General features: G+C 37.9%; 1 protein-coding gene across 6 annotated transcripts in view; it reads right to left on the bottom strand.

Annotated features, from left to right (window-relative positions):
* The window catches only part of zetaCOP (COPI coat complex subunit zeta), a 257,001-nt gene that overhangs the window by 43,703 nt on the left and 201,100 nt on the right, over positions 1 to 12,198 (bottom strand). The window contains exon 1 of one of the 6 annotated variants that reach the window (XM_067094874.1): positions 233 to 1,262. The exons of 2 other annotated variants lie outside the window; for them this stretch is intronic. In XM_067094874.1, coding sequence (XP_066950975.1) covers positions 233 to 369 — 137 coding nt within the window. In that variant the 5' untranslated portion in view covers positions 370 to 1,262. Of the gene's footprint in view, positions 1 to 232; positions 1,438 to 12,198 lie in introns of those variants that run through there. 3 more of the 6 variants (XM_067094876.1, XM_067094878.1, XM_067094873.1) reach the window with 3 other exon arrangements.

A 12,198-nucleotide genomic window follows, 5' to 3' on the forward strand; every position in this document is an offset into this window, starting at 1 on the left:
TTCTATATGAAAGTTCACCTAATAATAATAATAATAGCACAACGATATGCAAATTACTGTGCCGTTCCATGCAACTCTATCCTTACAGGTTCACGTGTTAAGAAAAACAATTTGCCAGAAAAGCAATATATATATATATATATATATATATATATATATATATATATATATATATATATATATATATAATAAAAATAACAGTAATAATAAAAAATAAAAGTTCTTTCGTTACCTTACTCGAAGTAGATGAAGTCCTCGTAACGCGGCAGGCGAAACCTCACAACCGTGCGCTATTCGCATCCAAAAATATGGGCCCCGCGTCATGAGTACCTTGCTGAGAAGGGACGAGATCTTTGGAAGGTGTATCATGAATTTTTTGAACAGGGTAAACGCGCTTGACCTGTTCCAAAAAGGCCAGGAACGGGCATGCTGCACTCTCCAGATACCGCTTCCGAAAGCAGTTGATTGAAAAACAGTTGTTCGATGGTGTTATATCCATATCCTTTTTGGGTTCAACAACTGTTTTCACGATGCGCCACTTTGACATTATGGCGGTAGTGTGTATATTCGGGTTGTTGGAGTAAATCGTTGTATCTGGAAGAATACTGTCCAACAAAACAGCGAGAAAAGCCTGAGGCGAAAGGTCTGGTATTATTCTGGAAAAGGTTTCCCGCGTTCTCCGGTCATACCCAGTCAACACGTGGCACTCGTCAACCGCATGGCTTTGACCGTTTCTTCTTTTCTCATACAAACTCTCCCGTACTTCGACAACGTGCCCGGGGCCTCCGATCTTCTTCTTTTCTTGCAGTAAGACCTCGAAGCACACCGCATGACAACGGTTGACGCAGTCCTGTAACTGAACGTATTCAACTTGGAAGCCTTGTAATAAAACTTCACATGATTCTGCTTCATTTGCCCATAAAAACATTATCATGAAAGTTCTCCGATAACATAAAGAAAAACCCTCGAAGAAAGACCCTCGTGCAGGAGATATTTCTCTTCGGCAGGAACGATTTCCACACTTCCATGCATCGCACGACACGTCTTCCCTCGTAATAGTTCCTGTCTTACATTCTGTACACACGCCGCTGAAATCGCCTAGTAATCCATAGCGGTACAGATACCGAAGAAATTCTCCTTCCCGGCTCACAAGAGACAGAACTTCCGGATAGCACGGTTTTTTCAACTCACTGAACTGCTCACACGTGAGCAAACCGGGGAGTTCGTAGTAGATTTCTTCCATATTCGCGACTGAAATTGAAGTGACGGTTGTTGTTTTGGTGGTGGTCAAATGGAAATTGTGGAGATGGGCTAAAACTATCAAACAGGCCACCGGTGGTCCCACGTGGGTATTCATCTAAGCGTTCCTATTGGTTAGATAAAGATTAACGTATTGGCTTGGGCACAACCCAAGTCGACCTCTGCGTATACTATTGGTTAGATTTTAAAAATCCGTCCAACGATCGGCGCATCACCAAGCGGGTATTATAGGAACCAAAGACAGAGTGAGGTGAGGTCTGAGGTCTGTGTCTCTACTTGCGTTCACCTCAATGAGGAACAATGGAATAACTTCAAAAACACAGTAATGTTATCGATCCTTCAAAATGACGTTAATGAAATGGATACAGATTTATTGAGTTTTAGACACGGAGTTTCTAATTCTTATTCCCATGATCTACCTACTGAACTTTTTCCATTACCAAGCATTTATTTACAACAGATTGTTCAAGTTGCGGGCTGCCCAAGGAGCAAGACCCCATCCCTACGCAAGGCTGGTTATATCCTACTATTGTAGTATTTCCAAACTGGCATTTTGGGCAGATCAAATATGTTGCTTGGCACTGCCAAGGCAGACGCTCTCAGCCAGTTGGTGATGTGTTTGTATGCCTTATAGACCTAAAACATACTAAAATAATCAGTGTTAGATTTTATTTGTATCATATGAAGACATTTCGAAATATTTTTCACTTGGTAACGCTGTATACAATTTTTTTTATACGTGGCACAGATTTTAAGCTGCATTGCCATTTCTATAAAGGATTCACGGTCAAACCAAACTGCCCTCGGGGCAGGTCGAGGTCGAATTCAGATGCTGCATAAGTAAATGACGAGTTTGGATATAAGAAAAACTCTATCAAATAAAACGCTACAGGATTGTGTAATTTAAATTACAAAAACATGTAAAGACTGGCATTAAAAACAAAAAGTTTTAGATATCGCACGTGTAGGGAGTGAAAGTCAGTATTTACCAAAGTGCCGAATATTTCTCAAAGAATATATATATATATATATATATATATATATATATATATATATATATATATATATATATATAGAGAGAGAGAGAGAGAGAGAGAGAGAGAGAGAGAGTGAGTGTGTGTAATTATTCATTTATGCGAGAGAGAGAGACTGGAAAAACACGTATATTGTGTAGTTTTAAAATCTGTAATTCTATGTAGAAGTTGGCGGTTATCTTATGAGAGATCCAAGAAGATTTAAGCAGCCTCGGAAACAACAAAGCTCTGAACGACAAGACGTGAGGAATATTAAGTCGCGGGACTCACGTTCGAATATCATCTTTTCTTTCTATCTTGCTCATTCATTGCTAAGGGAATTATGAGAATGTCTTGTTGCAAGTTACAATGCCAATCTTTTGCAACCTTTCTACTGATTTGTTTTTTTTATTTCTAATTTTGTTTATAAGCACCGGAACGTACATACAAATCCAGTAATGTATTTGATATGGATGCATTGGTGAGTAGGCCCCCAAGCGAAGATTATTACTGCTCCCGAGGGTAAGGATTAAGATGGAATAAAAACGGCCACTTCCAGCCAAATACCTTTGGAAGCGTGGGAGAAAATGCTACATTTCCTCCAAGAAAGTGCCAAGGATTTATAGGTATAAGTCTTCTCAACTTTCATGCGTGAGTACTTCGAGGTTAATAGAACTGAAAGTGAAACCAAGCAAACAGTCAGGTAAGGCATGCAAAGAACGCCTTTCACCACTTTTTGGAAAAAATAACAATCTATGGAAATGCTGTTGATCAAAAAGTAACAATCTTTGGAAATGCTGTTGATCATTTTATTGATTCAATTTTAACTGAAATTGACCCCTCGGACGGAGTTATTACTGTTGGAGGTTTTACGACATGCTGAACAAAATTTAATCCGCGACTATTCTTTGATTAAAGAGTTTAAAGAAACTGCAAATTAGGGTTTTATCTTTGAAACGGATCCGACCCAAATTTCCAGGTTCCTCATTCCCCACTCCTTAAACACTGTGGGCACATATCCACTATTCATTTCGGACAGGTGAACCCTACATCAATATAATCTGGCAAAGGAAGAGCAAATATGTTTGCTATTATTGATTTTGTAAGAGACGCATCGCACCGATCGCGGTCTCTTTCGAGCACACGTGTGTTCGTCATCCATCGGAGGGACAAGACAAAAAACAAGAGCATCGCGTTTTCTCTCTCAAGGAACGCAACTTCTTCTACACAATATTTCCGTCTGTTTCTCCCTAACCATTGTTGTCTCGATTTATGTACAGTCACCACTACTTGCATTGCCATGCAAGCATTCTAATCATGTACTCATAATATTCCACTGAATCTTCTGTATCAAACTGTATGTAATGTTTCTGTTTGTGAAGACGCCAAACGTCTCGCCATTTCACACATATTATGCTACTGCATTGTATTCATTAATCTGTCTCGAATCTCATGCAACTGTCCATATGTGGAATTTCCTGGTCTTTCCATTGATATATGTTTTATCATTGTACGTTTATTATGTCTCTCATAATCGCCATCTGTTTGTCTGTCAACAAACACAGATGTCCGAAACATTACCTCTGTTTTGCTCTGTCTGTGTGTAGATGCTACTTTGCGGCTCGCACCAGCCAATAACAACTTCGAAGATTCTGTACATTAGTTTACGGGCTGCTCTAGGAGCAAGAGCCAGTGCTGGCACAAGGCCAGCTAAATCTAAAACAACAACATGTACTTTAGTCAGACTATTCAATTTTTATACAAGAGATGTCCCTGCCCCCTCAGCTGGCTGTCACCAGATTATCTTCGCGGATGACCACACCCAAATAATTACTTATCCCAACAAAAGAAGTAAACAGATGCTAGTCTTGAAAACATCAAGAGAAATAAAAGTGGTCAACGAGTATGAGAAGAAATGGAAGATATCTACCAGCCAGGAGAAGTTCCAACTCCTGTCCATAGCGACAATCAAATCAGCAGATGTAACTGTGGACGATAAACAGATCCCATTCAAAAATAGTATCAAGGTACTGGGAGTCACTTTCTCCAAGACAGGCCTAAAACAGCACATGCTGAACTGCCTAAAAATAGCAGAGACCACTTCCAAAAGGATCAGGAGATTCAGGGCTTTTTCCACAAAAACTTATCTGATGCTATACAAAACATTGGTGAGACCACAGCTTGAGTACCCCACAGCAATCCTAGCTCCAGCATGTAGGACCACAGTAATGAAGATGCAAACTCTGCAGAACAAAATCATCAGAAGAGCGTACAAGGAAGCCCCTCCTTACTACAACACAACGAATGAACTACATGAAAGGGCAAACATAGAAACCATCAATTGTAGGATCCACAGGCTGGCAAATAAGACGTAGGACAGGCTGTCAGCATTAGATGTAAACACTATAGACAGGAGCAGAGAAACTTTCAATGAGGGAAGCAGTGGCGTCGCTATGGGGGGGCCTGGGGCGGCCCGGGCCCCCAATCAGATGCTTGGCCCCCCCAGTTGAAATTCTCCTTGTGACTGAATTTTAATTTTAAGGACCTCCAGCGTCAGTGTTGCCACTTTGTGGGAATTTCCAAAAAATTCCTGGGAGTAGCCTCTGATTAATGAATTTACAAATATTCAGAGTAAAAGGCATGAAAATTAATAAAAAGCTTAAGAATTATAAATGAAGTACGAGTCAGAAAAGAAACTGCTTAACGGCATGTGTGTTGCCTTCGGAGCACCGGGTATATCAGAAGTTACAGGAGTAAGCATAGTCACAGCGGCAGTTAGAACTAAGAAATATTATTATTTTGCTTTATTTACAAGGATATATACACTTGAGAATAGTATCTTTTACTAATTATATAATTTTTATATAATTTTCTTTGGTCCCCCCCATAAAACAGCTTGGCCCCACCAGGGCCCCCCACTGATGGAAGGCTAGCTACGCCACTGGAGGGAAGGAGAGACTTAAGGAATTGGCCAAGAATGACTCCTAAGATAGAAGGGCCTCAACCAGAACCGATTTACAGGAGCTAGAATACAATAAACTATGAGCTCAAACAACTATCTAGTTTGAGATAAAGCAACAATCACTGTACGACACCAAACAACTAACAGGCATTCCTAACCACCAGCACCATTCTATCACCTCCCACTATCATTAAATAAAAAAAATGATAAAAAAAATGTAAAAAAATCATCATCACTCATAAACCACAACGTGACCCTACCTCCGCTTGTCCCTCATTCCTCTTCATTACCAACTTCACCTGACGAAGCAAGGGGGTCTGCCCCCTCTATTTCTCTCCTAACTTCCTTGGTAATTCTAAGCCGGCTGTCCGCGGTGAGCTAAACTATGGCAATTGACGTTTTTCTATGTTATTTTACTTGCTTTACAAGAATTTAAAGTAATATTTTGTCGGCCAGCTGTAACTAAGCTGTCATTGACCTTTGAAGACTACGCGACTCGAATTGCCTAACGCAGGGTAGGTCTAAGCCAGCATTCCGCGGCAAGCCCCCACCCCTCCATAGCTAATACGGCAAAATTGTAACCAGTAAACACCCCTAAAAACACCAACATAACGTACCCTAGAGGTGTTTACTGGTTACAATTTTGCCGTATTAGCTATGGAGGTGGGGGGGGGCTTGCCGCGGAATGCCGGCTTAGACCTACCCTGCGTTAGGTAATTCAAGTCGTGTAGTCTTCAAAGGTCAATCACAGTTTAGTTACAACCGGGCGACAAAATATTACTTTAAATTCTTGTAAAGCAAGTAAAATAACAGAAAAACGCCAATTGCCACAGTCTAGCTCACCGCGGACAGCCGGCTTAGAATTACCTATTATTATAAACATAGTAATATGATACTATCCTTCTCATGGATAAGTTTGAGCTTCGTTTCCGCTCAAATTCCGTGTGGGTGAAAAAAATATTTTCATGATAATTTACCATAATGTCATAAGACTTGTTTTCTTCGAAACAAATAAATGGATGTATAGAAAATGTTTGTCTGGTTATGGTAGACTATATTATTAGTAAATTTTCTCGAAGTTTCGCAAGACGGTGCATCGCACTTCAGTGTTCTTCTTCAAGTTAATTAATCAAGACTGCAGGATGGAAAACTTTACTGGGATTGAGATAGTAACAAATTATGTGAAAATGAAGAACACTGTATGTAAGACTGGTAAGATATTGAAAAAAAATATTTACGCCGTCTCTTTAGCGTCTCCAACTGCGGTTGATAATTTCTGTTAATAAAGGTGCTGTCTTTGGCATTTCTATGCCAACCCTGAAAGCGCAAACAAAAATATTGGCATTGTTTCTCGAAATCATTATTTTACAGTGTAATTCTAACCATGAACACCTTCTGAAATTTTCTCTACGTAATCGAGCCTACGTTTTCCCAATTTATTTACTCGCCGCTAAATATTTTTTTATGAAGATACAGATGATTTATTTTTATTACTTCCCTATAACAATCAGAATTATATCTATAGTCTCTGGTGAGCGCTTGCATTCGGCACAAACGAAATTACTTTCACCGAAGAACGTGAAGGATGTTAAAACAAACGCGTACTTTTCTGACATTTATACTTACATAAAGACGACATCAACTGCAATTTCGAAGTCAGAAATGGTTAACTTCATTTTAAAGAGGTGAGGTTTTCAACGAAGTCAGGCGATTTCAAACAGCATGACTGCATGTGTGATTATTTGAAGTGACACAAACACACACACACATTCCGCTAGATAAAAATTATTATTTACGAGTTGCGCTATAACAAAAATTACGATTCATAACTTGTTCATTTTACAGAAACTGTTTAGATAAGTAGCCTAAATCAATTGCAGGCTCCTTCTGTTTGGTGTTATACGCTTCTTTTTTATAGCACGAGCTAAAATGTGGCCGAAATCTTACGAGTTGAAACTCGTAGTAAGATTTCGGCCACATTTTAGCCCGTGTTATTGTGGAGCTGAAATTTATTCCTATGTCCCTGATGTTGCTCTTTTTTACTTCTGCTTCGTCTAAAACATCTGACAATTAAAGAAAAAAATTAACACTAAACCCAGAGAATTCACTCTGTGATCATCCACCCCATGCAAAGCATTTTTAAAGTGTGTGCGTCTTCATAATCGTTTTGCGTACAAGCGTCAATCTTGCATAGTTCAGTTTTTAAAATATGCGGACTTGTTTCACTGAAACCTGATATGCTGTGTTCTTGTGTGTGTGTGTGTGTGTGAGAGAGAGAGAGAGAGAGAGAGAGAGAAAGGTTGCTAAGTATATCGTTTATCTGTACTTATCAACAGAAATAAACTTTTTTAATGGGCTGGAAAGGCATTCGGAGAGAGAGAGAGAGACGTTGCCAAGTATATCGTTTGTCTGTACTTATCAATAGAAATAAACTTTTTTAATGGTCTGGAAAGGCATTCGGAGAGAGAGTGAGAGAGAGAGAAACATTCATCCTCGAGTAATTTCAGAAATAAGAATTCACCTGCTGTGGAAGCGAATCATACCACATAACCCACAAAGACTAAATCTCTCGAGACAAAGTTTACAAGTAACAAATTTCAGATCATCTGAGCATCCCATACGAAGACCAGACTATGAGTTTTTTTTTGACAAAAGTAACTCGTTTTTTGGAATGTTGATAGGTATCCATCACTTCTTATCCTATAATCTCAATGCTTTTTGTCACCCACTCTCTTTCACTGTTCGATGAAAGTGCATGAAGGAATAGACTAACCAAGAGGGCTTTTAATGGTTCCAAGGCTTCTTTTAATTTCTCATATATCGAATAACAATCAAAGTTTGTAAAAATATTTTTCTGAACAGCAGTGCATCTTATCTCGCGTCGGGGTAAATGAAATATTTCCTCTTGAAGTTCTTTGCTGCATTTTGGTATTGAAGTACGCCTGTTCCTGACAGAGAGAGAAAAAAAAAAGAAGAAGAAGAAGAAGAAAGAAGAAGAAGAAGACTTAGTGCGAGGAGCTTCAAAGCTCTCCGTGAGTCCAGTTCCAGAGGTGATGGGAAGGGGACGAAATCAAACCGGATTCGAGGAGAAAGTTTGCGGATCTCTTATTGCGCTTGGACGTCTTCCTCTTCCTCCTCTTTCTTCTTCCTCTTCCTAGTACTAACTCTATCAATCAATTCATCTTTTATTTGGTATCGTTTTTCACTGAATTAATTGGCCAGGTTACTTACATTCTGCCTGACTATTTATAGTCAAGTGTATGCACAGGTTTTACAAACGTAATATCTGTTAGCCGTGCCATCTACATCTGATCACGGGAACTTGCCATTGTTGGCAGTGAATAATAATAATAATAATAATAATAATAATAATAATAATAATAATAATAATAATAATAATAATAATAATAATAAATAATAATACTGGTAAAGAAATCGACAGCGGTGCTAATGTAAATGTTGTATACATTAGAAATATATATACAAACGAGAGCTTTCGAGAACCTGCTTGATTCTCCTTCTCAATCTGGGTTCTTCACCCTTTTAGTGACTCTTGCTATTACGAGGTTTTTATGAATAATAATAATAATAATAATAATAATAATAATAATAATAATAATAATAATAATAATAATAATAATAATAATAATGTTTTCTTAAAAAGTAGCAATGAAAGCTAAAATATCTTATGCACGAAGATGAACCATTGCTACCTTAAATAACGTTTTAGAGCTGAAAATAATCGACTTATTGCATGAAAAACGAGAGAGCACCGTAGAAAAATATGGAAACCTTTAAATACGAATTCACGAAAAGGCCTTTTCTCTTTGTTTCGGGCCGGTTTTAAGCGTGTACCCTCTTGACCGCAGAACTTGACATTTGATGAGCCTATTGCAAAATCATCCTGGCTTTCTATTTTAAAAAACTGAAGGAGAACAACGCTACTGAGTAAAGTTGATAGTAGTAATAATAATAATGATAATAATAATAATAATTGACAAAATCAAGAAGAAAGTATCACTCATTGATGTCGCAATACCAAAAAATACACCTTAGTTTAACCAGACCACTGAGCTGATTAACAGCTCTCCTAGGGCTGGTCCGAAGGATTAGACGTATTTACGTGGCTAAGAACCAATTGGTTACCTAGCAACGGGACCTACAGCTTATTGTGGAATCCGGATCACATTATACCGAGAAATGAATTTCTATCAAGAAATAAATTCCTCTAATTCTTCATTGGCCGGCCGGGTCTCGAAAGCATAGCCGAGAACTCTACCGACTCATTCAGCGAGGAACTCATGGGACACCAGAGTAGATGAGAAAGAAAGAGAAAAAATTGATAAGTATCAGGACCTGGCAATCGAAATAAGAAGGATATGGGATATGCCAGTGGAAATCGTACCCATAATCATAGGAACACTAGGCACGATCCCAAGATCCCTGAAATGGAATCTGGAAAAACTAGATGCCGAAGTAGCTCCAGGACTCATGCAGAAGAGTGTGCCACTAGAAAAGCGATGGACTCCTAAGGAGGCAGGATGCAACCCGAAGCCCAGCACTATAAAAAAAACCACCCAGTCGAATAGGATGACTGTGATAGACAAAAAAAAAAAAATTATTATTAATCATGATACGCGGACATTCTTAAGGAACAGGTAAAAGGCTTTGAATACCCTTAGGAGATAGAGGGAAAAAGAAAAAAAAAGAGGGAGAAAGAAGTAAAATTAAGATATATACAAACACTAAATAGATGCAAGTGTATAACCTGGAAAACTTACATAAAACTGAACATACGGACTTTAGTGAATGGTGGAAAAGGTATTGTGACTGCCCTATCCAATACTCTCTCTCTCTCTCTCTCTCTCTCTCTCTCTCTCTCTCTCTAGCTTTTTTGATATCGGCTGTCTTGCAAGATTAATATTTTGACTAAAGGCCATTAGCTTAAACCATGCTTAACCAAGATAATGACTCGCATATAACTGTCTAAATAGACGCATTCCTAAACGAATGATCTCAGCGTTCTTTATTTATTTTGTTTTAATTTTAACACGATTTACTTTTCTGTTGACAAGATACTTAAAACCTCTAAAGTAAATGTCAGTTAAATATTCGGTATACGTTGGAAACCGTGAGGACTTATGCTCAGAATATATCGTCATAATTCCGATTTTTAAAACTTCCACGAAGTCCAGTTCATCAGTTTTTTAGCAGCTCGAATTCCTCAGATTCATGTCGATCGGAGACTAACTCCACTGAGGTCCATGGTCTTTTTATTTGGCTAGCGATAAAATGTTAGATTCGAAAGGAAATCTCGTCATATGTTGTGGTTCCTTGCTAGACAGTGTTCTGACTGATGGCGTGGGAGAAATTAGGGAAAAGGTATCTTGCCTGGTTAGGCTAGGTGTTTTTTGCCTGTCTTGTGAATTCAATGGCCTCTGATTATTATTGTTATTGTGGTGCCAGCCTACAGAAGTCAGTCAACGTTCTCTGGTTGTAGAAAATCGCCCCGATGACAAGTAATATTCATACTATATTTAGTCATATCCGGTAAAAGATTCAATATATAAAACGCAATATATATATATATATATATATATATATATATATATATATATATATATATATATACATTACCGTTTATATATATATATATATATATATATATATATATATAAAAAATCAACTCTAATCAACTCTATAATAATAATAATAATAATAATAATAATAATAATAATAATAATGTGTATTATAAAATACGCGTAAAACAGCAGAACTCATCATACTCTTTTGCCCCTGGTACTCCATCCACGGTTCAATAATTAAGAAGATAAATTCGTAAAATTGTATTTCTGTAAGGTATCCCTTTATAAAATATTATTAGGTAATATTATTTTTAGCTTTTCTGTAAGATATCCCTTCTTTATTATTATTATTATTATTATTATTATTATTATTATTATTATTATTATTATTATTATTTGGGAGAAAAACTCTCTATCACGAGAATTCAAAAATGTTCTAAATGGTCCACAATAATATAACTGTTAAAGGTTCGTGTAAGATTTATAAAAGCTTTCGAACCCTATCTGGGTTCATCTTCAGTCAAGATGAACCCGGAATAGGGTTCGAAAGCTTTTATAAATTTTACACGAACCTTTGACAATTATGTCATTGTGGACCCTTTAGAACATTATTATTATTATTAATTAATATTATTATTATTATGAAAAGTACAGCACTGCGTCACTTCGGTAATTTTATCTCAGGAGAGTCGAAGAAAGAAGTTACATACGGCCAGGAACCATCACATTCTAATCATGGGAAAAAAGTCTGGCACCAAGAACAAATTACTGTACCTCATGCAACCAATCGCTACTATCGTTACGCCACTCCATGACAAAAAAATATCTCGATTCGACATATCTGCTTGGAATGAAATCAGAAGAGAACAAGTCTATCTATTAAATTTTCTGCGGGTAGGAACTAAAATACAGCCATTATCTCTTTGTGTCTGCTCCATCTTAATCATCTCCCTAAAAATCTGTCCACCAGAGACAACGAGGTATCCTTCCGTCACTCCTGTGACGGCGTTGGAATCGCCCAGGACGACAATAACCGTGTCCAATATAACCCTAATATCAGGCGTCACAACGACTTATTTCCCCAGTTTTTCCCTCAAACCTCCAAACGGCCTTGAGAAGCTCGTGCAGAGGAGGAGGATGACTAGCCAGTACGTATTTAAATCGAAGGATATTAGGACCGAAAAGACGTCCAACGTATTTGCCTATTTATTCTCAAACAAACATTTCTAGCGACGTCACAAGCCAACCCATGCAGGTCTGGTTCGGCCCAGTGCACACCTTCGTTAAGTCACTTTCACTAGGAGGGTTGCCAAGCGATCCAGAGCCCATACATCATATGTTACCCAAAATTATGTCACACGTCTAAAATGCTGGGGTA

Source organism: Macrobrachium rosenbergii, chromosome 51 (assembly GCF_040412425.1).
Source record: "Macrobrachium rosenbergii isolate ZJJX-2024 chromosome 51, ASM4041242v1, whole genome shotgun sequence".
NCBI classification, from domain to species: domain Eukaryota; kingdom Metazoa; phylum Arthropoda; class Malacostraca; order Decapoda; family Palaemonidae; genus Macrobrachium; species Macrobrachium rosenbergii.